This window comes from Cucurbita maxima, unplaced genomic scaffold, assembly GCF_002738345.1.
Source record: "Cucurbita maxima cultivar Rimu unplaced genomic scaffold, Cmax_1.0 Cma_Scf00014, whole genome shotgun sequence".
NCBI lineage: Eukaryota > Viridiplantae > Streptophyta > Magnoliopsida > Cucurbitales > Cucurbitaceae > Cucurbita > Cucurbita maxima.
In genome coordinates this window covers 3,112,468-3,138,150 of record NW_019272030.1, presented here as the reverse complement: position 1 = coordinate 3,138,150, position 25,683 = coordinate 3,112,468, and the positions used below count along the sequence as shown (strand labels likewise).

General features: G+C 36.4%; 4 protein-coding genes and 2 long non-coding RNA genes across 8 annotated transcripts; 4 read left to right on the top strand and 2 right to left on the bottom strand.

Moving 5' to 3' along the window:
- The first annotated feature begins 1,679 nt into the window (after positions 1 to 1,679).
- LOC111488926 lies at positions 1,680 to 5,406 on the top strand. Its single transcript, XR_002719299.1, has 4 exons — positions 1,680 to 1,846; positions 1,966 to 2,281; positions 3,029 to 3,728; positions 4,223 to 5,406. It is a non-coding gene; the product is annotated as an uncharacterized LOC111488926 (long non-coding RNA).
- LOC111488927 lies at positions 4,931 to 7,435 on the bottom strand. The gene is made up of 2 exons (XR_002719300.1): positions 7,352 to 7,435; positions 4,931 to 5,631 (listed from the first exon to the last, which is right to left on the bottom strand). It is a non-coding gene; the product is annotated as an uncharacterized LOC111488927 (long non-coding RNA).
- Positions 6,894 to 10,896, top strand: LOC111488922 (mannan endo-1,4-beta-mannosidase 6-like). 2 transcript variants are annotated; one of them, XM_023136867.1, is made up of 8 exons: positions 6,894 to 7,878; positions 7,965 to 8,056; positions 8,150 to 8,409; positions 8,827 to 9,106; positions 9,301 to 9,495; positions 9,576 to 9,698; positions 9,987 to 10,198; positions 10,303 to 10,896. In XM_023136867.1, the coding sequence occupies exons 3-8, from the start codon at positions 8,225 to 8,227 to the stop codon at positions 10,745 to 10,747; spliced, it is 1,440 nt and encodes a 479-aa protein (XP_022992635.1). In that variant the 5' UTR covers positions 6,894 to 7,878; positions 7,965 to 8,056; positions 8,150 to 8,224; the 3' UTR covers positions 10,748 to 10,896. The 2 variants fall into 2 exon arrangements, with proteins under 2 accessions (XP_022992635.1, XP_022992634.1); XM_023136866.1 differs by having other exon boundaries at positions 6,895 to 7,878; positions 8,156 to 8,409.
- Positions 10,897 to 11,417: 521 nt separating this feature from the next.
- LOC111488925 lies at positions 11,418 to 14,412 on the top strand. The gene is made up of 3 exons (XM_023136871.1): positions 11,418 to 11,790; positions 12,184 to 12,586; positions 13,908 to 14,412. Exons 1-3 carry the CDS (start codon positions 11,634 to 11,636, stop codon positions 14,194 to 14,196), a joined length of 849 nt encoding a protein of 282 aa, XP_022992639.1. The 5' UTR covers positions 11,418 to 11,633; the 3' UTR covers positions 14,197 to 14,412.
- Positions 14,413 to 15,054: 642 nt separating this feature from the next.
- LOC111489498 (ubiquitin-like protein 5) lies at positions 15,055 to 17,078 on the top strand. Of its 2 annotated transcripts, none has more exons than XM_023137749.1 (2): positions 15,055 to 15,362; positions 16,871 to 17,078. In XM_023137749.1, the coding sequence occupies exon 1, from the start codon at positions 15,141 to 15,143 to the stop codon at positions 15,360 to 15,362; it is 222 nt and encodes a 73-aa protein (XP_022993517.1). In that variant the 5' UTR covers positions 15,055 to 15,140; the 3' UTR covers positions 16,871 to 17,078. The 2 variants fall into 2 exon arrangements, with proteins under 2 accessions (XP_022993517.1, XP_022993515.1); XM_023137747.1 differs by having other exon boundaries at positions 16,862 to 17,078.
- Positions 17,079 to 18,679: 1,601 nt separating this feature from the next.
- On the bottom strand, positions 18,680 to 21,945 carry LOC111489628 (auxin response factor 16-like). The gene is made up of 4 exons (XM_023137942.1): positions 21,875 to 21,945; positions 20,096 to 21,358; positions 19,073 to 19,962; positions 18,680 to 18,976 (listed from the first exon to the last, which is right to left on the bottom strand). Exons 2-4 carry the CDS (start codon positions 21,185 to 21,187, stop codon positions 18,904 to 18,906), a joined length of 2,055 nt encoding a protein of 684 aa, XP_022993710.1. The 5' UTR covers positions 21,188 to 21,358; positions 21,875 to 21,945; the 3' UTR covers positions 18,680 to 18,903.
- Positions 21,946 to 25,683: the final 3,738 nt, after the last annotated feature.

Here is a 25,683-nt window from a genome sequence, read left to right as displayed (position 1 = left end):
TTTTTTTTTTTTTTTTTTTTTTTTTTTTTTTTTTTTTTTTTTTTTTTTTTTTTTTTTTTGCCATTATGCACGACCGAATGATCATCGACGTCTGCTGTCATGTCTGAGTCGTGATCGGACGGTCTAAATTAGTGGTTTCTTGTTTGTCCGTGATGGACGGTAAAATTACCAAAAAGTCCGTTATTTTTAGTTCTTTGGCGCGGTTCTTTCTTGCCGTTACGTGTGGGTCCGGTTTTATCAACTACGAAAACACCGTCGGCGAAGAACAATAGAGTGGATGGCACTACGCTAACTTTCGTCTCGTATTAATCGAGGAAAGAAACAAAAAAAAAAATCAAAATTTCCTTATGACGAAACTACCCTCCATTATCTCATTTATTATTTATTTATTTCGATTAAATTACCAATTTAATCCTTATATTTATTTATATTTATTAAAATGCTCACAAATTCTTAAATTTTCGGTTTTATAAATGATGTTGAGATTTATAAATGATGATTTTCTCTTCAACCAATATGGGACATTACAATCCATCTCCTTTGGGACCGAGCATCCAATCCATTCCCTTTGGGGTCGAGCGTCCAGCTGACACTCTTTCCTTCCTTCAAATCGATGTGGGACCGTCCTCAAATCTACCATTTTTTGGGGTCAGCATCCTTACTGGAACACCACCTCGTGTCTACCCTCCCTTCGGGGAACAACAATAAGGTTGACACATGGTCCGATGTCTAGCTTTGATACCATTTGTAATAGTCCAGATTGACCCCTACCAGACATTGTCCTCTTTGGACTTTCCCTCAAGGCTTTAAAACGCGTCTGCTAGGGGAAGGTTTCCACACTTTTATATGGTGGTTTGTTTTTCTCCCCAGCGAATGTGGGACGTCACGCCTAGTTTGTTTCTCTATTACCCTCACTTCTTAAGGAAATAGTAAAAGGCTGAAGGCAAGCTTTATGATCGGACTCAAACACCTATTTGTTGCACTATTCGCTCTCGTTGACTTCAAATTTACAATGGGTACAACAAACATACGAGACACGTGAAGATGAAGTTAAATGAAATTAAGCAATGTGATTATCATACCCTTTTAGTGGCGAAAACCAAGTTTAATCATGTTTTAAATTGAAATGAAATTAATAATGAGTTTGGTTTTGAAAATGTCACTTAGAAGTTACTTATTTTGATGATGGGATTTTGATTAATTATTTCAAGATTAGGCAAGTCAAATCCATGTCCAAAATCATCTTTTATTGACTTAAAAAATAATTATATAAATTAATATATAATAACTCAGTCTCATTATAATCATTTAATTTTTTATTTTTATAATATTACACTATATAAAAAAAATTATTTTTTTAATTGAAAAAGGATACAATGAAATATGAATATTAGTTTTTGAATTAAAAGATATAAAAAAAAAAAAAATAGAGGGAGAGTGGGTAAGAATTAGTGGGCCGGGTCGGGCCTTACATTTTGGGCCCAATTAAAGAGTTGGGTTAGGCAATATAATGTAGGTCATGATAAAGGCCCATGGTTAGATTCAGCCCAATAAATGGCCCGAAGGCCTATGTTTGGTTCTGAAGGAATATCTCCCGATTCTGGAATTTAGAATCTTTTGAAATTGGACCCATGGAATCTTCTCCAACATATTTGGAAACTTGTAGAGTCACCTTCTTCGCCTCTGCATTTGGCTTCCATGAATTTACACTCCATCATCATCTCTTCCACTTTATTGTGCCCTACAACCACGGTCGATGCCTGCGACTTCTTTCACGGTCGCCATTGCCGTCGCCATGTTCAAGGACCTCTCTACAAAATTGCCGAATGGGCGAAAGATCAAAGAGGTAACGTGCTTCGATTTGATTATGCTTTTTTTCCCTCTATTTAATCCATCAATTTTACGTGTTTTCACGTCTTGCTTGGGCGAATCTTGAGTTTCGCTTGCTTTTACATGGCGTTTCAGATACAACCGTTGGTTTTTCTGCTACGAGCAAAGAAGCGGGAAAACGGAGAAGAAGAACGAAGAGGAGAGACGGGGATAGAGGCGATTTCAGTCAGAAATATGGCGCAGGAGTATCTGGGGGACTTCGGAACCCTAGCCACTGTTGCCCATGTTTTCTTGGGATACACTTCTATAGTTTCCTGTGTTTCCAAGTCGGGTGAGATCCTTCTCTAATCGTTCAATCTTCCATCTCCACTTACAGGCTTCCTTTTCTATTTGGTTTTTTCTCTGCTAGACATAGATCAAGTCAACCAATGGCTTACTGCTTGTGTGAAAGGTAACTTCAGGATGTGAACCAGTATTATTGCCTCTCACATCGAATTAGTTCTAATTTTTGGGACAAAAATTCAATTGAATGTTTAGAACATATCTTTTTTCGTGGAGAACAGAACTTGTTATTGATTTTAAGATTTAATGCTGTACATAATGGTTTCAAATGTAGCATAATCTTCTATTGATATTGGACTTAGAATCAGTTTTATAGACAAAAGTAGAAAACTGTTTTGAAATTAATCTCCCAAATTCGCCGTATGTATTTAATACAAATGTAGACAAAAATGATTAATCTCTAAGAACAAACAGAAGTCTCCTTTTATAGTCTGGAGGATGGAGTAATTATGAATATCAAATTCCTTTCCTTGATCGTTTTTTTGGTCAATTATTTCCCCCAAGCATACAATCTGTTCAATGGTCTCTCACCTTAAATTAGAATGCTCTTATTGTTAACCATTTCCCTTACTTTTATCCTTTTGTTTTTCAGTTTTTTTCCTCCTTTCCTGCGTTAGTTACATGAATTTGCTGAACCCCTGGAAAAAAATTTCGTGCAAGGAAAAACGGGCTATATCCTAGAATTAGAACCTTGAAAGTTTATGTCAAACAAATTGATTTGTTTTTTCCGAGGTTTTGATCTTCAGTACTGCAATAGACTAATACATATCAAAGTTTCTTTACAAATTCTTAACAGAGGAAAACTATGGAAATACCATATTACTTATTTATGTGCATGAGTCTCCATCTTCAACAGATCGAGCTTGAGCGGAACTTGCTGCGAGCTGCTTGGTTTGGAAACAATCTTAAGATACACATTATGACATGTATGCAGTATCCGTCTCATAAATTGTGAACCCAAGGACCGAAATTTGCAGGGAGTTGTCATGGGGAAGGCCATAGAATGCCTCAGGCCAAGGATCAGAAAAAATGGAGAAAGAAGAGCTGAGAAAAGACAAGATAGTGGAGATGGGTGCCATTTTTTTTCCAAAGTGCTGCAAGTTAATGCAGTTGTTTCACTTATTCTTTATACTTCTCTGGAGTGGGCGAGTTTATATAGAGCTGAAGGAGATTGAAGCTCACTGAAATATCTAGTTATAAACCTTAATGATGAGTTACTTTCACTAAACCTCTGGGTCCTATGCCCTGACCCAGAAAGCAGGAGGAATAATATTTTGTTTTTGGAAGGAGTTTGATATAATGCACTTATGCAGGCGTGTCTTAGAATTCCAAACTCAAGTGAAGCATAGTCGTGGTTGCTTGTACTTGAATATTTTGGGATTATTGGGGAGAAAAGAAAAAGAAGAATCACAACAAACAAGAAAGGAAAAAAGAAGACTGGGAATGGGACCAGTCATGTCATAGATATTTGGACTCCTGTAGTTCGTTGTTGAGTGAAAGGCTAAATAAATAATCAAATGTCGGAAGCTGGCTGTGGAATGATGAGCCAGTTGAAGGTAATCTTTGTTTCAACGCCTAAATTATGCATTTTCCACTTCTAGATTATAAGGTGCTTTGTCACTCTTTTATCTTTGATCTGGTCTTTTGTGAATCAATCTATGCTTTGAAGTGTTCGGTAACTTTTAAATTTTAATTTTTGACGAGAAATATAAAAAGTGGTCTTTGATAGTAAAAAATATGGTTGATGGGTATTTAAACTTTCAATGTCATATTTAATATGCCTCTATGACTAATATCTTTTTTGGAAAAATTTCGCTTAGTCTTTAAGGATTGTGTTAGTTTGCATTTGAGTTACTGAGTTTTCAAACTCAACAATTTTTCTTGAAGTTTGCATTTAGTTCCATTTTGATCCTTCCATTAAGTGTTCCAATAATTACTAACATTTATTTTTTATTAGAAAAATATATTATTTATTTATTTTTAATTAAAAAATATTCTTTCTTCCTTCTCCCTTTCCCCATCTTCTCCTTCCTCTCACTGCTTGGGCTAGGGAATCTGAGGACACCAACTCCTAGGCATCATTGAGAGAGCGGCCTGCACTTCTTGGGGGGAGGTTTATTTGTTTGTGGTGTAATGGTGGAGCAAATTCTATCCTAGCAAGGTAAAGGCATTTCTTGAAAATCTGAATTGGTTTTATTTTTTCTCAAGTTTTTGTGGACAGTTTCCAAAGCACATTGTCGTCTGTTAGACCAGGGTGGGACCTTGTTCTCTTTTGTGTTTGTTATTCGATAGTAGTTAAAGAGTATGCTGGAACTTGACCAAAATTAATTGAACCGAAAGTTACATAAATGTTCTAAATATGCAGTCTATAGTTGTTAGACAACGCTATTCTGTTACTCTGGTGAATTAGAACTGCTTGGGCTCTACCAAAACTGAGAGAGGGAGGATAATGAGAGATGGCCCAAGTAAAGCAGTGTGTAAAAGGGGTCGTTATGAGTATCACATTCCTTACATAATGTGTGAAAGTTACAGTCACCAATTTTTTGAGCAATTAATTACCCCCAAGACATCAAATTCGTTGAATGGCTCTCATCATAAATTAGAATGCTCTTCTTGTTAACTATTTCCCTTACTTTGTCCTTTTCTTTTCCCGTTGCTGGACAAAATTAGATCAAGCAACATATATGCTTAAATAAATTGAAAAACAAAAACATCTTGATTGCATGCTTTTGATCAACACCTGGAAGCAAATTTCATACCAGGAAAAACGGACTATATCATAAAAATAGAACTCTAAATGTTTGAGCTGATTATATTTACATTACAATCCTTGCATCTCTAATGTTGGAAGTTTTGGTAACATGGTCCAATTCTGGGGGAGCAAATGATTTTTGTTTTTTTAACTAGGTTTTGAACTTCAGTACATCAATCACCATTGCAGTTGAAAGTTTTTCGTCACAAATTCTTAACAGAAGAAATCTATGAAAATACTATTACATATCTGCAACAGTCTTCATCTTCAACAGAAAAGGTTAAAGATGTCATGCAGATTGCAGACTGAACTTGAGCAGATCTTGCTGCAAACTTTGAAGAAGACGAACAGTTTGATTCGCAGACAATCTTGTCAATGCAAATTATAACACGACTGCAGGCTGTGTGTGGAAAGTAGCATACCCGAGGAGCAACAACTGCGCCGAGTTATCAAGAGGGTGACCATAGAATGCTTCAGGCCAAGGATCAGATAAAAAGGACAGAGAAGAGAAGAGAAAAGACAAGATGGTGGTGATGGGTGCCATTTTTCCTCCAAATCCTGTAAGTAACGCACTTGTTCACTTACTCTTTACACTTCATTAAAGAAGATGAGTTTATATAGAGCTGAAAAAGTTTGAAACTCACTGAACTACTTAGCCATAACGCCTCTTGTAGGGCTACTTTAATACAATGTCTGTGTCCTAAGGCCTGACCGAGAAAGCAAAAGGAAAAATATTGTGAGTAGAAGGAATATGATTTAATGCAATGATGTAGGCGTGCCTTAGAATTCTAAACTCAGGTGAAACAGGTTCATGGTTGGTTGTAGTTGAAAATTTTGGGCTATGTGAGGAAAAATAGGTAAAGAATAATTAGAATAAACAAGAAAGGAAAAGAAGGTTGGTGTGGGGACTAGCCATGTCAGAAGAGTTTGGAATTTTTAGTTCATTGTTGAGTGGAAGGCTTAATAAAGAGTGAGCCAATTGGTCATCTTTGCTTTTAAGTTTGAACTAATCATTTAGCTTTTGTGGTATATTAGATGATTTTTTCACTTTTGTTTCTTTATTTTGTCTCTTGTGAATGAATTTGTGCTTCCTGAGTATGGTTTTTTTTTTCCTTTTTCTTTTTCTTTTTCTTTCTTTTAACTTATCCCCAGAAATAGAACAAACTTCACAAACATGGGAAAAAGAAGGTGGATGATTATAGTTTCCTTCAAGGTGAAAAGAAACAGGAAGATGTAGAAACTTCAAAGATATAGTTCAAATAAAGGGAATATAACCCAATATATAAATAAATAGGAACTTTTTTTTTTTAGCTCCTAGTTTAATTTATAGTTTTAACGTCATTTTATTCTTCTTTCTACCAATATAAACATAGCTCAACAAGAAAACGGAAAGATGGGAATAAAAATAAGAACCGTCCCAGAAAGCTAAATTGTTCATGCTGGTCTAAAATATAGGCCTCGGGTTGGGAGTTGGTGCTCATCAACATGAACCCACTTTGTTATTCTTTCAATAAAAAGAAACTTAATAGAACTTTAAAAGAATTTGTTTTTGCTATCTTGGTAAAGTGGAAAATAAAGGAAAAGATCATGTTTTGTGGCTGGTTTAAGCTCATGGAAGATCACTATGACATGTAGGTTAGAGGAATGATTTTGCTGGTAGGAATACAATTATCCTTGTAAACAAACAAAAAGTTGGATGATTCTCAAATCCAATGAGTCCAAGGTAGAACTCTGTAAATTTTCAATATCAAACTCGAGGGACAGAGTACCGAACCTAAAGACTGAGCTATGAACTATGTTCTTATGAAATGCAATACTCTCAATTTTGAGAGTAATAGATTTCGAACATGTTCAACGTCTTTTTAAATTAATAAATTTGTTAGACATGACATTGAATTGTGCGTCTAATGAGATTAATTTTTTTTCTTTTAATTTTTGCATACTTAGATCCGTCAATTTCAACGAAAATTAAAAGTTTAGAGATATAGTCTAGATACTTATTCTATTGAACATAAATTTTAAAGTTTGGAGACTAAACTATTCATTTTCTTGAGATCCTAGTTTCATTTAGGATCGGTGGCCGAGAAGGTGGTGTACGCCAACGTAAACGTGCCGACGATCTCGGCGGGTAGCCTGATGCCTAAGGTGTAGTTATCCGTGGGCCCATGGACGCGGCCGCCGGCGGTACTTGTGGATGGCCTTAACGATCCCAACTCCGCTGAGCAAGGTTTACAACGGTTTTGAGGTTTACGCGCCAAAACAAAGTGCAAGATGATATCATAGATGCAGCGTGGAAATTTGTATGCTTGGAAGCCGAGAAAATGAAAGAAAAATCTCGTTTTGTCGGAGAAAATGCTCACGTCTCTAACAAAATGAGAAAAAGAAGTTCAAGCTTCAACTTTAAGCCGAAGAGAGAGGAAGAAGAACCTGAAATTCCAGCAGTATAGTAAACAATACCGTAGATCATTCCTCCAAATGCCCAAGCAACGCCGAGAATCCAGACTCCACCTCCTGGATCCACATCCATGTTGCCGACACGATCGAATTGCAATCACCGTCAACACAATGACGTAGAGGAAAAGCAGAGTGGCTTGAACTCCGCAATCAGAGCTCTGTAAAACGTCCACTTCGTAATCTCCACGCCGTCGATGAGCGGCGCCGTTGGCGGATCGTGGTAGTTCTTCCTCGATAACGAACCGCGCTCCGCTGCATTCTTCGCCTTAAAGACAGAGAAATCGAAATCTTAACCCTAGGAGTGATTTCGAATGGATGAATGAATCTGGTGCGAAGTTGGGGAGCGAAGAGAGCTGCATTTAATGAGAGGAAATTGAAGAAAAAGAAGAGAAGCGGAGCAGTGATTTTCAGCGGCTCCGACTCATCGCTCTGCTCCGTACCACTTCGTCGTTCTGTCCCCACTCAGAACAATGCCTTCACTGTTCATACCACTAACTACAGTAACGACAAATTCCTTTTCATGCTTCAAATAAACAATCAATGGCGGTAACCTTTTAACTCCTTTCCTCTGTGTATGTTCTTCCAGTTTCGTAGAGGGACGTAGCTTAGAAGTGATAGCATTTGCATCTTTACTCTTACGGCCATTGCCATCTCTGAAACTGAAAGATTCAAAGAAAGGTGGATATCATTATCTAATTTGCCTTGCCTTCAAAGATTTGGAGCTGTTTAACTCTTTCCTGAAATTCTTTGTTGCGTCTAATGTTGCTTTAGCTGCAGGATTTGTATATATAGCTCGAAAATGGTGGTCCAAACGTGTGCTGGATTTCTCAGTGAGAAGTCAAAACAATGGCTGCTCATTCCACATTGCTCAGTTTAATACTCATTGGTCTGATAGCAGTTTTTATCTTCTCTGTTGAGCATACAGTTTCATCCTTTGTTGAAGGTGATGGGGATGGAGATGATCAGCAATTTGATTTCTCAGTTGAGGATGTCCCTGAGAATCATTTCACGTACTCGGACATGAGTAACGGGTAAGTATTATTTATGTCTCTTCGCCTTTATTGTTGTATCATTTTCTCATTTAAAGAGCCTACAGGTAGGACATGTTTGTTTGAAAGTGATTAAAATCACTTTGGTTAGGTTCGAAATCACTCCGAAACATGATTCTTATCTTTAAAATCTATTTAGTATTTGGTTTTATACTTTAAAACACAATTTTTGTACAATCAAATTTGATTTTCGAAGGATTAAAAGCATATTTCGAAGTGTTTCGAACATGACAAACGTGATTTTTTACCATTTCAATATCACTTCTCACTTCCAAACATGACTGTCATTCAATTTGAACGTAGATTTTTGTTCCATAGAACTAGACATGATTTTATATGGAAGTTCATGATCAAAATAAGGTTTAAATGCACTTTTTTTTCTTGGGTTCATCAATATAGGTTTGATGGAGTGGTTCAAAAGAAGAATGATGCTTGGAGTATGGTGGAGACAAGACAGAACCAGTTTGTAGTAGATGGCCAACCGTTCTATGTTAATGGTTTCAACACTTACTGGTTGATGGTATTTGCAGCGGATCAATCCACAAGAGGAAAGGTCACAGAAGTGTTTAAACAAGCTGCTTCTGTGGGATTTACAGTTTGCAGGACTTGGGCCTTCAATGATGGCCAGTGGAGAGCTCTTCAAAAATCTCCATCTGTGTATGATGAAGAAGTCTTCAAGGTACTCGGCTAAGAACAAGAGTTAATATCTGCAAACAATCCGATCATTGTTCTTACAGTTCATTTCGAAATAAAACATAGAAAATCGTGTTTCAACGTAATCACTCATGTTTATGCCTTCAACAAAATGATTAAGCGTTATCATCACGAGTTCTATTTTGTCCGAATGTAACTACCTTTTTACATGTAGTTCAGGCATTAGATTTTGTGATTAGTGAAGCAAAGAAGTATAAGATAAGGCTGATATTATCATTAGCAAACAATTGGGAAGCATACGGTGGCAAAGCACAATATGTGAAATGGGGAAGAGCTGCTGGCCTCAATTTGACATCTGATGATGATTTCTTCTCTGATCCAACTCTCAGAAGCTACTATAAGGCTCATGTTGCGGTGAGTTCCCAAGATATGTTACTGTTCTTCTATTGTTTGCGTGAAAATGATATTTCTTGACTTCCATCTGAATGATATAGACGGTGCTTAATAGAGTGAACACATACACAAATGTAATGTACAAGGAAGATCCGGCCATTTTTGCCTGGGAACTAATGAATGAACCTCGTTGTACATCGGATCCTTCTGGCGACAAACTACAGGTTTGCTTTCTTTATCAGGCACTTTGTGTTAGAAATCACATATCTCTACAATGGTATGATATTATCCACTTTGAGTATAAGTTCTCACGGCTTTGCTTTGGGCTTCCCCAGAAAGCCTTATACCAATGGAGATGTATTTTCTTATAAACTTATGATCATTCCCTAAATTAGCGAATGTGGGACTCCCTCCCAACAATCCTCAACATTGAGCACCGTCAGAAGAACGAGACGTGCAAATAAGTAAGCGACCAATATTGTTATTTGAAGTTAATGAATGGGGTTTTGCAGGGATGGATTCAAGAAATGGCTGTGTTTGTGAAGAGCATGGATCCAAAGCATTTAGTGGAGGTTGGTCTGGAGGGATTTTATGGCCCATCCACACCCAATAGAGTTCAGTTGAATCCTAATACGTATGCTCAACAAGTTGGAACTGATTTCATCAGAAACCATAAAGTTCTTGGTGTTGATTTTGCTTCAGTTCACATTTATGCAGATACATGGTAGGATGCCAAAACATTAGCAGCTGAATTATTCAGCTGAAGTAGAATCTGTTCCTTTTTTATGATATAACTTGGATGATTCTAACACGAACTCGTTGTTAAAGGGTTTCTCCATCCGTCTCGGATACCCATCTCCAATTTACCAAATCATGGATGGACGCTCACATAGAGGATGCAGAGAAGTATCTCGGCATGCCAGTCATCTTCGCCGAGTTCGGGGTATCATCGAAGGATCCCGGATACAACTCGACTTTCAGGGACGCAGTTCTTAACTTGGTATACAAGACCTTGTTGGGTTCAACAAAGAAAGGAGGGAGTGGAGGAGGAAGCCTGGTGTGGCAGCTATTCCCTGATGGAACTGACTACATGGATGATGGTTATGCAATTGTGCTCTCCAAATCTCCTTCAACCTCAAACATAATATCTCTGCATTCCACAAGATTGTCCATCTTCAACTCCATTTGTTCCATGAGATGTCGTTGGGGTTGTAAGAAGAAAAATCTTATGGATCTTATCTTTCCCGACCACCATGATCATGATGAGATGTAACGTGAACGAACTCATGGTCGAGAATACAGGTATTCCATCCTTATGGATTATTCAGAAGGCTACATCTGAATTCCTTGTATCATAAATAAGAACTTTCTTGATTTTATGATCTTGCTTTTAGTTAACTACATGGTCGGCCTCTCTTTGCAGTTTGTTATCATAATTTCGCCCAAATGCCACAAGTAAAAATATTCTGATACCCAATTGATGTAGTGAAAGTGGAAGTAAGATCAATTATACCCGTGCATCTACAAACAAAAATTAATAAAGATACACAAAAATTTAGTGGTTCGGAGAGAAAAAAGTTCCTTACATCCACCGATAAAAGCCAATTACTATGATCGAAGTGTTTACAAGTATATCTCTCACTTTATAAAGTCTCTCTTACAATGACTCCAGTTCTTCTCAATTACCTCTACGGAAAGTTCTTTCCAACCACCTCTAGGTAAATACAAAATGATGACTAATAATAATGACTCAACGTTTTAAGCTCGTCCTGAACCCTCCAATGAAAGAACTTCAAAACTGGATTGGATTCACCTAACACACCACACACCAAGTAGTCCTGGTTCATGTTACGCGTGCTATCCGGTTCGACCGGACCCTTTTCTTGTTCTTTTTATCTCTGCTTCATTTGATTGACCAAAGAGAGTCGTCAATTTTGGAGGTGAGTGAGCTTCCTTTACTTGAGACGTGCGTGAGAGAGGACCTCACATCATCAATTCACATAGGGACGAACAATTCTCAGGCGATCACCACCGTTTCTTCAGACGTTGATCGCACGTGTGGCGGCTCCATCGCCTGGAAATCCTTTATACTGTTCATCGAACAAGCCCAATTTCTGAGGAACACAGAAAATCGAAGAAGGAATTGGATCGCTTGGGAAATGCGGGCCATATCCTTGGGACTCACAGTCTCTTCGACTTCTTCTTCTTCTTCTTCTTACACTTCCCTAACTCCCTCTGCTTTCAGAAACTTCAATTCGAACAAATCTGCTTTCGCTCATGGCGTCTCTCTTCTTTCGCCCCCCAAATCATGCCCAGGTGTGTATCTCCTTTTCATGGGGTTCCTTTGATCTTCTTCTGTTGTTCGTTAATTTACCTTTCTCTACTGATTCCAGATTTTGTAGCTACTGTTGGGAGTTTTCTGGATCTGTGTTTTATTAGTTTGGTCAAATTTTCATCTCTTGTGAGTATTATTGTTGTTTAATTGTCGGTTTTATGGAATTATGAACTTTGGGGCTGAGAAAATGCATATTTGGTTGTTTTCTGTGTAGATTAATGGAAATAAGAGAACGTAGCTTCCATAGAATGTTGTTATCTTGCTTAAAAACTCAAGGGTGCTATAATGAAAATGTAGAGCTTCATTGTGCAATGAATTGATGATTTAGTTAGGCTATGGAGTTTGTGTTTGATTGTTCTGGCATTTCCCTCCAGGTGCAAGAGTTTGTAAAGCCAGTCAAGTTTTTGATTTATTTCCAACAGTAACTCCTGAGATAACAGTTAGAGAGGCAAGAATAGAGGACTGTTGGGAAGTTGCAGAGACTCATTGCAGCTCCTTCTTCCCAGAATACTCATTCCCATTGGATTTTGTGTTGAGGGTTGATAGGCTTGTGGCTATGTTATATAGATTGTCTGTGCCAAATGGTTGCAGGAGGGTTTGTTTGGTTGCTGTCATTGGTGGCTCACAAGATGATGCATTCCTTATTGGACCTGATGATTTCAAGATTGGAGGATTTGATGGAAAAGTTAGCCTCAACAAGGGCTATGTTACTGGAATATTGACCCTCGATACTGTTGCCGATTTTCTACCGAGAAAAGGACCGATGCGACAAAGAAGGTGAGTAGTAATGTACATTACCTTGGTTCATCTTGAGTAATAGAACTATTGTTGTTTTGAAGCAATCCAGTTTTCAGCCTAATGATATACTTGAGTCTGCAATTCTAAGAATAGTGTCCGTTTTGCCCGTTATGTTTGGTCGTCAGCCTCACGGTTTTTTAAAATGCCTCTACTAGGGAGAGGTTTCCACACACTTATAAGGAATGTTTTGTTACCCTCTCCAACCGATGTGGGATCTCACAATCTACCCCCTTGGGAGCCCAGCGTTCTCGCTGGCACATCATCCGGTGTCTGGCTCTGATACCATTTGTAACAGACCAAGTTCACCCGCTAGCAGATATTGCCTATTTTGGCCCATTACGTATCGTCGTCAGCTTCATGATTTTTAAAACGCGTCTACTAGGGAAAGATTTCCACACCCTTATGATGAATATTTCGTTCTTCTCTCCAGCCGGTGTGGGATCTCACAATCCACCCCCCTTGGGAGTCCAGTGTCGCACACTGCACAGTGTCTGGCTCTAATACCATTTGTAATAAACCAAGTTCACTGGTAGCCGATATTGTTCATTTTGGCTCGTTACATATCGTCGTCAGCCTCACGGTTTTTAAAACGCGTCCACTAGGGATAGGTTTCAACACCCTTATAAGGAATGTTTCGTTCCTCTCTTCAATCGATGTGGAATCTTACAATCCACCCCCCTTGGGAGCCCAGCCCGGTGTCTAACTTTAATACCATTTATAACAGACAAAGTTTACCGCTAACAGATATTGTCCGTTTTGGCCCATTACGTATCGTCATCAGCTTCACGGTTCTTAAAACGCGTCTGCTAGGGAGAGGATTCCACATCCTTGTAAGGACTGTTTCGTTCCTCTCTCCAACCGATGTGGGATCTCAGAGGTTGTCTGTTTAGTTAATCATATTTGTCGGGCTAAAATATCGAATCCCGAAGTTTCTTTGTATTTGATCGCTGGGCTAGGAGAGGAACAAGAACAATACCCTTCAACTTAAGACACATCTAGCTTCTCCAAGCGAGCAGAAAAGTTAGATTTAATGTGTAACCAGGATCCATTGCTCTTGATTTAGAAGTTAAGATTGATCATATCCTATCTGTATTTACACTGTATTTGGCAACAAACCATTTATCAATATCATTGCAGCTCAATGATAACCTTCCTCTAAATAAACAGCTGATCTCAAGTTACTTCGTCTGAAAATTTGAGCTTCATCCTAAAGTTCTCAACTGCACTCTGATTCGCCCGCAATCGAATGATGTAGTTTTGATCATTCTACGGTTTGCTCGTTTTGCGTCTTCTATGACAGGACGGGGATTGCATACATATCAAATGTTGCAGTTCGTGAGCGGTTTCGACGCAAGGGAATAGCGAAAAAGCTAATACTCAAAGCAGAATCCGAAGCCAGAAACTGGGGGTGCCGAGCAATTGCGTTGCATTGTGATACGAGCAATCCCGGGGCTACGAAGCTGTATAGAGGTCAGGGTTTCAAAACCATCAAGGTACCGGAAGGAGCGAACTGGCCTCGGCCGAAGACCTCTCCAGACATCAAGTACAGTTTCATGATGAAGCTTCTGAAGAACCCAGCCTCAATTTAGTACTCCACAGGACATTTCAAGCATTATTTGAAGATGAAAAGGTAGGAGCTTTTAGAACAGCTTGTATATGATGATAGAAGGAGAACACATTTGGGTTACCTTCACATTCTCTATTGTATTATATAATGGTGCCCATTGATCCCTTGTAACATGATGATGAATGTTTGTTTATGTCGTTAAGATCATTATGTGGAATTTATCCATGGTCTTCCTGCTTGTGGAATTCTTGCGAGTCGATCTCCGATGGGTGCACTAAGTCGTGTGACTCAAAGAATACAATAGTTGAGGCTAAGATGGCCACGTTTGAAGTGAATGCCCTCTAGAAAGCTCATGGTTTGTCTAGTAAGTCTCGGGCCAAGTTTGAACGAAGGCGTCGTACGTGTCAGCCTTACCCCCACAGAGGTTCGTGATAGATCAGTTTCCAATTATATTAAAGGTTTGAATCTTTACCTTCACACGAGCTTCAAACGTTATTGAATCCATGCATCGTAATAGTGTAATGCATGATTTTCTCTTTGTCAATTGAAAATATAGCTTATGAGCGTACTACTTCTCATTTAGGTCGTCGGTTCGTAGCCAATTCCGTTTCCACTCTGTTCTCGAGTTACCTTAAAAAAAAAAAGGAACCTTTCTGCTCCGGAGCCATTTATCATACTACACTAATTTTATATCAAAATTTTATCAAACACTAATTCACTAATACTTGCTAATAATTATTATAATGAGAGGGAGTATAATTTCACTCGAAATGGATACGACGTCGCTACGACTACTAGTCAACTAATGGACGTCAGAGTCAACGCCATTGACCCCGAGTTTTGAAGGCGGTGGAAAATATATAATAAAACGCGAAAGAGCGATAAATTCTCCTCCGTTATGTATTTTGGTCTGTTGAACTCTGAGACGACCTAGGGTTTGGCTTTCTTGGGAGAAAGAAGAAGAAGATGATCGAGGTGGTGCTGAATGATCGGTTGGGGAAGAAGGTGAGAGTGAAGTGCAACGAAGACGACACCATCGGTGACTTGAAGAAGCTCGTGGCGGCCCAGACTGGGACTCGAGCTGAGAAGATTCGCATTCAGAAATGGTACAATATCTACAAGGATCATATTACTCTGAAGGATTACGAAATCCATGACGGCATGGGCCTCGAACTCTACTACAATTAGGTCATTTTCTCATCGCCCTTGGATCTTTTGTTTATTTTTTTCATGGGATGAAATTTTGAGGAAATATATTATCGCTGATCAATCTGATAAAGCAAGAATTACTTTTCAAAATATATATATATATATATATATTATTAGCTCGTTCACCAAGGGAACTGTTGCTAAATGTTAGTTGCAATACGTCTAATCTTATCCCACTAGTTCTTCCTTGACGATCTCTGGTCTTTTAGAGATGAAGATTATGGATCGATCCTTGCGTCTCATATAACCATGTTGGATCCAATAGATGATTCATTTATCTGCTCTGATCAATTAGTCTAACGGATTTTGGGGAACTGATTTTTACCTCATAAAAATTATAATCTTGTATCTTGCCCGTGAAATTCATTTACCTTCTCACCGTATGGTGTAGCTATTAGTAAGCTTACTTCTTATCAACAACTGTGTAATTTCTCTAAACATCCACCTATCAGGCCAACCAGAAGTGTAGTAATGAAGCATCCTGTCCTTTTCCTCTCGAGGTTTTACACTCTACCACGAGGTCTGCCATTTAAGAACATTGATGAATACAGTTTATTATCCAATTATGCCATCTTCGCCTAAAGCCATGTTTCTGTGTAAACACATCAAGGAAATGCCAGAAAGTAGGAAGAATTTTCTGTCATATGAACCCTATGACAATCATCTGTGAGCCACAAGTGCGTGGGGGTTGTTCTTCCAAAGGCCTCAAAACACTTATTTATCGTTAGAATTTGCTATTTGTTACTTTCCCCCTCTCTCTGAATTGAGGTTAACCCCACCTTTTAAATGGCTAAACTGGGAGGTGCCTGGTTTGCAACAAACAGAGGAATCTGTTAAAATATCATAGGATTTTAGGAATATAGGAAAATGATTTAGGGATTTTAGGAATAAATTTAGGAAAATGATTTAGGTATTTTAGGAAAAAAGTTAGAAATTTTAGGAATATAAGGATTAAATCTCGTTTAAATACTCCTCCACCCTACTTAGGTCATCATCACTGATCAATACAAAGTAGTAGCTTCTATTTTGTAAATCTCTTCTCGTGCTTCCCACATAGAGTTGTGTTCAAGAGAATCCTCGTCAAAATTTTATTTTTAAATCTGTTTCAGAAAGAATCATAATACCCCAAATCAGTGAGACGCTAGGACTGGTCCTCTGTAACTACTCTACGTAGGAAAAAAAATTCCTTGAAGAGATGAAGTATTTATTTTGGACTTCTCGTTTAGATAGTCCTACTCAAAGTGGTCAGGCGTGTTTTCTTGTAGTTAAGAAGAGGCATACAAATGTTCCTCAATCATCAATTTTTTACAAAGTTGCAGTCGACGAATGCATTAAATTCCTTATACTAGCGTTGTAGTGATATTTTATCATATGTATCTTATCTTAATATACTAAGCATGGTTGCTTTTCATTTCGAAAAAGTTTGCTTTTCCATGTCCATGAATAGGAATGAGCTGATGTAGTCTGTTTTTATTCAGTTAATGCAGGCATGGAAAGCCATACTGTTGGCTTTGCTACTGCTACCTCGGTAGCTCAATGTTGTCGTATGGCGCTGCCTGTGTAATTTGTAACATAAGAAGCATACATTGAAGACTCTTTCGGAATAAAACTCGGTTTGGGACCTCATGTAATACACAATCAAACTGCCTATTTGGCGATATTATATGTGGTAACTTCAATTAACTTTATTCTCTATGGCATCATTTAGTTTTGTGTTCTCATTGATTTTGAAATTATTTCTTCTAGCAAATTTAAGAGGCCCACTATCAGTCCTAGCAGATATTGTCATCTTTGGGCTTTCACTCAATGTTTTAAGACGCCTCTACTAGGAGAGGTTTTTACACCCTTATAAAGAATGTTTTATTCCTCTTTCCAACCAACGTGTGACCTCAAACTTTTTTGTCACGGCTCAAACCAACCAACGCCCAGTAGATATTGTGATCTTTGAGCTTGTGCTATTACAAATGGTATTAGAGCTAAGTTTTGGGCGGTGTGTCTTTCTCAAGGCCTCCAAAGGGTAGATTCTGAGATCCTATGAAGAGGGGAACGAAACATTCCTTACACTACTTGAAGAACCATGTGGTATTGGATGGAGCAACCCTAGAGATGAACTGCCATTCTTTAGAACTTAACCGCCTTTTTAAATGACCCTGTTGGCTGTTGGTGCTTTGTTGGTTAGAAGTTGTCAATTTTTTAGACTTTGAATGAGTGTGAAGTATTACAACCAGAAAGGAAGCTGCTGGGCCTATGAGATTTAAGGCTTGATGTTTTATTAGTTCTAAAGTTTTGGAGTCTTCAGAAATTCCATTTGTTCTCTTTATCACACTATTTTATAATCATGTTTCATATTCAATTATACACAATTTTGTTTTTAAAGACATTCATTTTGTTCATGTCAAAGCTTTCGTTCTCACTCCATTTTTATCATTATTATCAAATATCAAGAAAGTATGAGTTTCACAAGAAGATTACCATGCCTCAATTAAAAGTTGTTAGAACCCATGCCGATGAATAGAGTTGACCAAATTGTGTGTTGACTTTACAACAAAATAACACTATTCCAATTTCAATCTAGAAAGCATGTAGTCAGGTCTTAAATTTTTATTATAGACCATAATCTCAACCCTTCAATTTTTATCCACATTCTAACAGATTTCTATTCTAAACTTAGGTGTGAAACTTTCATAAAAGATTATAAGTAATATTACAACTTTGGCAAGAAACGGTTGGGAATGCACAAACTTGCACAAACTTAATTCGAACACTTAGTCCATACCAAACCAAGAGGTGAGAGATTCTCAGATCCCCATGTGAAACAAAAAAGGAAACAAAAAGAAAAAAACAAACCTAAAACCAATGTCACACACAAAGTTGACTTTGAGAAGCCCCATGGATTCTTTCTTGGATCTGGGTTTTCTCAAACCATATCCACTAGACCTTAAAAAACAGTCTCTTTCTCCGTTTTGCTTTGTTTCTTTACAATCCCAAAGCCAATACCAATTCCCTTAAGAAACACAAGAAATCCATCATTTGTCCACACATACACACTCAGCCCTTCATGGTTGGTTGACTTCGTGGCCACCGACAAACTTGTTCTCTGAGTTTTATTTATTTATTTATTTATTTATTTATGGATAATAATGAGCAGTTGACAGCATGGGTTCCTGTCATGTCCTGTCTCAATGTTCTGTGATTGCTTCATTCTGTCTCTCCTCTTACACTTCCCCAGGGACTCATCCAATTATTTTTACTGTCTGGTAAACTTTTTCTACCCTTTTCACCCTCAACAGTAAATATGGGTAACTAAAAAGGAGAATCCATAACTAGAAATTCTGGAGTTTTGAACAATTAAAAAAAAAACAAGCCCAGTTATTGTCTGGTTGAAGGAGCAGCTGCATATCAATCAAGCTGTAACTGATCAAAATTTGGGCTTCTCCAATGCCAAGAGAGAGAAAAAGAAACTAACAATAACATGAACTGTTTTAGTTCAACTGTACAATGAAACGATATCCGTTTTTACCTACGTTTTACTGTTGTCGCTACTTCGAGAATCTGTAAGTATGGTTAGTTTTCTCGCCGTCTTCAGAAACGTGCTGTCAAAAAACCACAAGTATACTACATGAACTAACAATTTGAAATCTAACAGCCTTTTTTTTAGATCACTGAATTGGCAATGAACACGAGATTACCTGAAAGGCTCGTCTCCCGCTTGCTTCGTTGTACCGAGTGCATCCTCATAAAGAACACAATTCAGCATCTCTGAGCTTCCTACACCGAACATATTGGCAAGTTTTCCATACAATTCGTCGTACGACCTGAGAAGCGATAGATTAAGAGTACGACCGATGTCCTCGAATTCCATGAACACTTTGCATTGACCAGTGTTCAAGCTAAAACCGGTTTTTTTGTGATCATTATACGAGATAGATCCTCCCTCTGATGAATTCTCCAATGAACCATTCTGTTGTGACGATAAACCAGAACCATCGGAAGGATTCGATGATTTCCCTTGGTTTTCATACGATGCATTCGTTGTATCGGCCGAGCAGCTGTTAGAAATCAGTTGATTAGGGAGAATGAGTTGACCGAACAATATGATATGATCTGGTTTTGTTTCTTTGCTGTCTTTCGAGCTTTCGGTATTATTTCCCATCGTTAGCCAATGAGAATTATCAGGGCTTTTCATGCCTCCGAACATATTTTCACCTTGGGTGCCAGGAAGAGGAGTGGCCTCATCAAGGTGCTTAAAACCAGCAGAACATGGTCCCAAATTTAGTTTGCTGAGCTGAAAGTCAGGTGAAGAGAGTCCAAATTGAGTATGCCTGGCTCCCTGTATGCCTGCAGGAATGTTATTACCTGTTACACTTTGTAACGAGCTTGTTGTTTCGAAGAAATTCGTCGAAAACGATGGCATTGGAAGATGACCAAATACAGCAGTTTCTGCTGGGTGAAACCGCTGCTTCTTCCTCGGTGGTGAGAACGGGGAGACATGGATGGCTGGCATGTTTACTAACACTTCAACCAACCATGGGTTGATACTCTTCACATTTTGCAGTAAATCTGGCTCGTCCCATGCCACCTAATGAGATATCACAAAAGTTAGAACAAGAACATCAGCCTCAGGAAGCTCGCTCAATCGATGAAGCAATCAACACATACAAAAAATGGGGGCAGGGGACATGATTGAGGCTCACAACTTGACATAAACAAACCTGCAGCATTCGCCACGGAGAATCAGGCCACCGAACAGGATCAGCTACCTGAATAGAAGATATAGTTCCCATAAACCAGCTTATCCGAGACGAATCTTTGGTTTCGAAAGGCATCTTGAATCTCATAGCAGGATACCAATGAACCTGCATTGCAGATCGTAAACAAGACGCCTTAACGACGAACTCAGGAGTACCAGTGCACGGGTAGTACACAATCTCAAAGGGCTTGCCACTGGCAGCAAGCATTGCAGCTTCGATAACAGATTCTACCGTCACTCTCCCACTCGAATTCCCATTTGAGATTCTTCTTACCAATCTACCTTCATTCTCCCTCATAAAATCAGAATACCCCACAAGTGGAGAGGCTGAATTAGTTGGATCCCAACCAGTTTCATAATCAATTCCATAACCATTTCCTCGCTTGGCTCGCCTAACTCCGATGAAAAGATCACCAGTTTCCGCCCTCAAGAAAACGATCGAGTCCCCAGCAACAAGTTTCTTCTGATTCACAAAATTACTCCATCCCGTCGTCAAAAGATGCCGTCGGGGAGTCCCTCTGTATATATGCCTAAACTTCCAAATCTCGCCATGAACATCCTTAGCAAGAATGGTCTGAACAGGCGGCTCCGCCGAGTAATCCAACCGAGGAAACATTGTCTCAGCACAGTAACGAGGCACTGAGAATCCTCCACCATTGTTTGCATCAGATTGTGTCAACGTCTTAGCAAACGAGGCTGGTTTCTCCCGAGTCCTAATATCATTGTGGCCTAGAAGCTCATCATCATCATCCAAACTAAATTCATTGTTCCTCAATGGAATCAACCTTATATTAGCAAAAACCTCATCAGTTTCAGAATCAGCCATATGTCTTATGCCAGATACCCTGCAAGGTATGAGCGAAGGAATTTGCGCTACCCCGAAATCAACATTCTCCTGGGCATGCTCGGCATGGCCCTGAGGAAAGTACACTACCTTCGAGTCAATGGTAGGCAATTCAATCAGCCCACCTGCACAAGCATGCCATAGCTGAGAATCTAAATACTTCTCATGGTTCCTCATCGGTTCGATCACTGAATCCATTCCTCTTTTCATAACGAAACCGAAAAACTCCTCCAACTCTCAAAAACAAGCCTCCCTTCCTTATTGATTCTTAATCAAAAACCTCACAGATAAACGAATTCAACAAACCTGATGAACAGTAGCCAGCATTACACAAATTGGGGAAAAAAAGCAACAAAGAGCCCCTGTGCTCAACCCTGATTACTGAAAAACAAACAAATAAAAAGAAGAACAATAAGAACAAAAAGAATATAAACCATTCAAAATATCAGAAATCATCCACAAATATCCACCAGTTCATCGAGAAAGAGGATAATGAAACGATCAGCATAAACCAAAACATATATCTATTCAATCGAAGTGGATGAAACTTCAGTAAACCCCCAAACTCAAATTCGATGAACATTTACAAAAAACTCACGAATCCAAACCCACACCACTCCGATTCTTCAACAATTAACCAAATCCTTCCCCAAAATCACGAAATAGGCAGAAAATCAACAACAAAAAGTGAGACTAATTCAGTAATTCTCACGCATTGGATACAAAATCCGACTAAATTCCAGAATTCAAATCACAAAAACAGAACAATTACAACAGAAAACCCGTTCAAATTTTCCACCGAGAAATGAAAAACTAGCCTGAAAACGTGAAATTGTAACAGAAAGAAGAACAGAGGAAGAAAATCAAAAGAGAAATTTGTGAAAGGTACGTCCGTACAGAGAAAGGAAGCTAGAAATGAAGTGCCTCCACCCTCACCAACACCCGCCTGAAACTCTCTCTTCGCCGACCTTTAATTGACAGTGACAAACTGAAAATGTATTTATATCCTCTCTTTTTTCTCATTTTAGATTTTTTTTTTTTTTCTTAATATTAAAAAAAACACTAACTTTCTTTACTGACCCAATTTTTTTTTATTAAAAAAATATTTCCTACTAAACTATATATATTAGTAATACATAGTCAATTCACCATCGACAAAAATATCGTGGTTTTTTTAAAATATTACTTTATTTTAATAAATTATTTTTATAAAAATTATGGTAAATAATAAAAAAAAAACACCATTTTTTTCTCCTTTTCTAACGCTTTATAGTTAGAAAAGGAATGAGCCCATATTTTTTGAAAAAATATATAATTTATAATATATATATTTTTTTTTTTTGTAAAATATATAATATATATATATATATATATATATATATATATATATATATATATATATATTTATTTATTTATTTATTTATTTATTTATTTATTTATTTCTGAGATCTCTAACAACCACATCTCAAACAAACCAGAAATTCAGCCATTCATTCAGGTGTCCTTCACTTTCGTTATTTCAAATTTTTTTAAATAAATTAAATTAAATTAAATAACAATTTAATTTTAAGATCTTTTATTTTTATTTTTATTTTTTAATTTTCTCCTTCAGTTACTACCACTCTTTTATAACTTGGCAACAAATGAATAAAGGATGGATTGCAATCCTGCCTTTTTAAACTGATATTCAGACGCTTGTTTCGAGATTTGAATATTGCGGATGAGACGTAGTCAAATTTGCTTCTAAAAAATATTTAATTAGGATCGACAGCTTACGTGGATTCAATCCTACTCTTACAAACCATATAAGTAGATTTATGTGAAAACATATCGTTGTTGGTATTGATGTAGTAATGTTTTTTCGATTAATATTTGGAAATGAAATAAAAATAATTATAATAACTACCTCTAACAACAATAATACATGGGATTATTTGAGGAGAATTGGTGAAATCAAGATGGATGCGGTAAAAAAGAAACCATAGTACAGGTTAGGTGTGGCAATTCCTATAACCATAGTTAAGGCTTAACTGAATCCGGTTGTCCGTTAACAATGAGTTTTCCAACCCAACCCTTCCTCGTTTTTTATTATTTGCCTGGTCTATTTTTGGGTATGACAAAAATTTGGTCCATTCCCTACGAGAGGGCATTTTTGTCTTTCACACCCTCCGATAAACCCACAAATTTGACTGGGTTGTTCGTGAGTATTCTATCTACCTTCTGTCCTGTCCTTATATTTATCTCGATTGATCTTATTGGTAATTATATGTCTTAAGCTTAATGGTTGTCTGTCTAGTTTACAATTGAATACATAGTACTTATTACTGTTATACTACACATGATGGTAAAAATGCAATAGTAAATTATATGGCTCTCGAAAAAGGGAAAAACAGGTTCTCGTTCTCGGTGAGGGAGTGACAATTCGAGAAAATGAATGGTCTAAATTGCTCTCCCCTTTTGGCCTTAGTTGACTTCAACATAAACGCTGGAAAATAGAAAACTCGAGACGTGTTAGGCTAGCAAGTTGAATCGGATGATGCAAATCGTCTCTTTCATTTACTCAAAATTGTGTTTAGACTAAAGGATACATACATGATTACATGATGTATTTAATATTTATTGGTTTGAGTTTTAATAAGCTCTTGAAAATTAAAATCTATCCAATTTTAGTTAGATAAATATGACTCTAATATTTAAAGTATATTAATAAAAAATAAATTATTAAAAAAAATTGAGAATAAATAACAAATAAATCTATCAATCACCATCAAAACCCATAATTTTTTTATTCAGTTATAAGTTTAAATTTTAAATTTAATTAATAATGATAATAATTTGAATTTAAATCATGCAAACATATTTTTAAAATTTTAAAAAATTAAACCAAAACTAAAAATTCACTTTGTTAAACCCAAAAATTGGACGATATTAGATGTAGTTTAAATTTTCAGTTCACTACACTTTTAGTCCAAATTTATTATTTTGGTAAATTTTTTAAATTAATGTTAATATCGTTTTATTAAAAGATAATATTAAAGTATCCGTATTTATTAATATATGTCCGTTTTTATTAATATAGATTATATACATTTTCATAAGTTAATATATATAAGTGGGATGGGATGACCGGCTCAGTTTAGTACAATATCTTATATTTCTTCATTGAAAATTTGAATCTGACCTATTTATTTATTATTTATTATTATTTTTTTAATTTTTGAGAGATATCTGTTAATTCATGTTGACTAAATGAATGAGACTCAAGGTAATGTAATCGATAGCTAGAAAAAAAATTTAAGCCGAACTGGAATATAGATTATATTCCCGTACTCACATATAATTCTCCAAATTCTTCCTCTTATTTATTTATTTATTTATTTTTAAACGAGTAAAATTGTATAAAATATAATAAATATGCCAAATAAGGATGGTATTTCTTACCATGATATTCAACCCGAGTTAAATTTAATTTTATTCTTACAGGATACAAAATATATATTAAATATTTTCAAGAAAAAAATTTAATGTATATATAAGTAATAAAAACTTTATAATTTAATGTGTATATTTTTTTTAATGCACAAAAATATAGTTAATGTTTATAATATTTATAATCTCTTATCTAATTTTTTTTTTTTTACTCAATTAAATACTTAATCAACACAAAATTAAATTGTAAAAATTATTAATCCATTTAAAATTTAGAAAGGTAATTAAGACATTTCAAAAAAAATGTAATGATGATAACTCTAATCATTAAACCAACAAAATATAGAAAAAAAATTAATTAATTTTGATGCTGTTATTAATTTAAAACAATAATAATTAAAAAATGAAAATAGAACAATTTAATTAAAATAAATAAATAAATGTACAAGTATGTGATTCCTCACCCTCACCGTCACAGTTCTATGTTGATGGCTCTCGTGTGTTTTAGATTGTTAAACGTTAGCGCCTGTCATGTAACTCTTCAGCCCCACTGTCACCTTAAACATCACTAGGTCATCCCAAATAACTATATAATTAATTATTCAAATTTTTTTATTAATTAATTTCATTAAAATTATTTATTTTAGATTAATTATTAATATTTATTTTAGAATAATAATAATAATAATAATAATAATATATTAAATTAAAATTTAAAGTATATTATAGTTTTATTAATAAATTAGTAGTATTATATAAGATTTACAAGTATTAGCATAATTCATGATTTTTTAAATCGTAAATTAAATTTTATATAAATTTGTTAAAATTATTGATGGGAAAATAATTAATAAAGTTAATTATAAAAAATAAAAAAAAATAAAATTAGAATTTTTAAAGTTATTTTAATTTAGTTTAATAAAATTAAATAATAATAATATTTAATGAATATAAAATTAAATGGTAAAATTGTTAAAAGTGAGTTACTAGACATCTCATTTTCATGCTTTTATTTCTAGGTATACTAAAGGATTAAAATAAACTAGAAGCAATAGATGACCCAGGTGTAAACACGCTTTTTATGCTATTATAACGTGCTTTTTATGCTATTATAACACCAAAGTCATACATGTAAGTCACACGTGCTTTTTAACACAAAGTCACACGTGTAAGCCACATGCGTTTTTTATGCTATTATAACACCAAGTCACACGTGTAAGTCACATGCGTTTTTTATGCTATTATAACACTAAGTCGTGTAAGCACACTCCTTATAG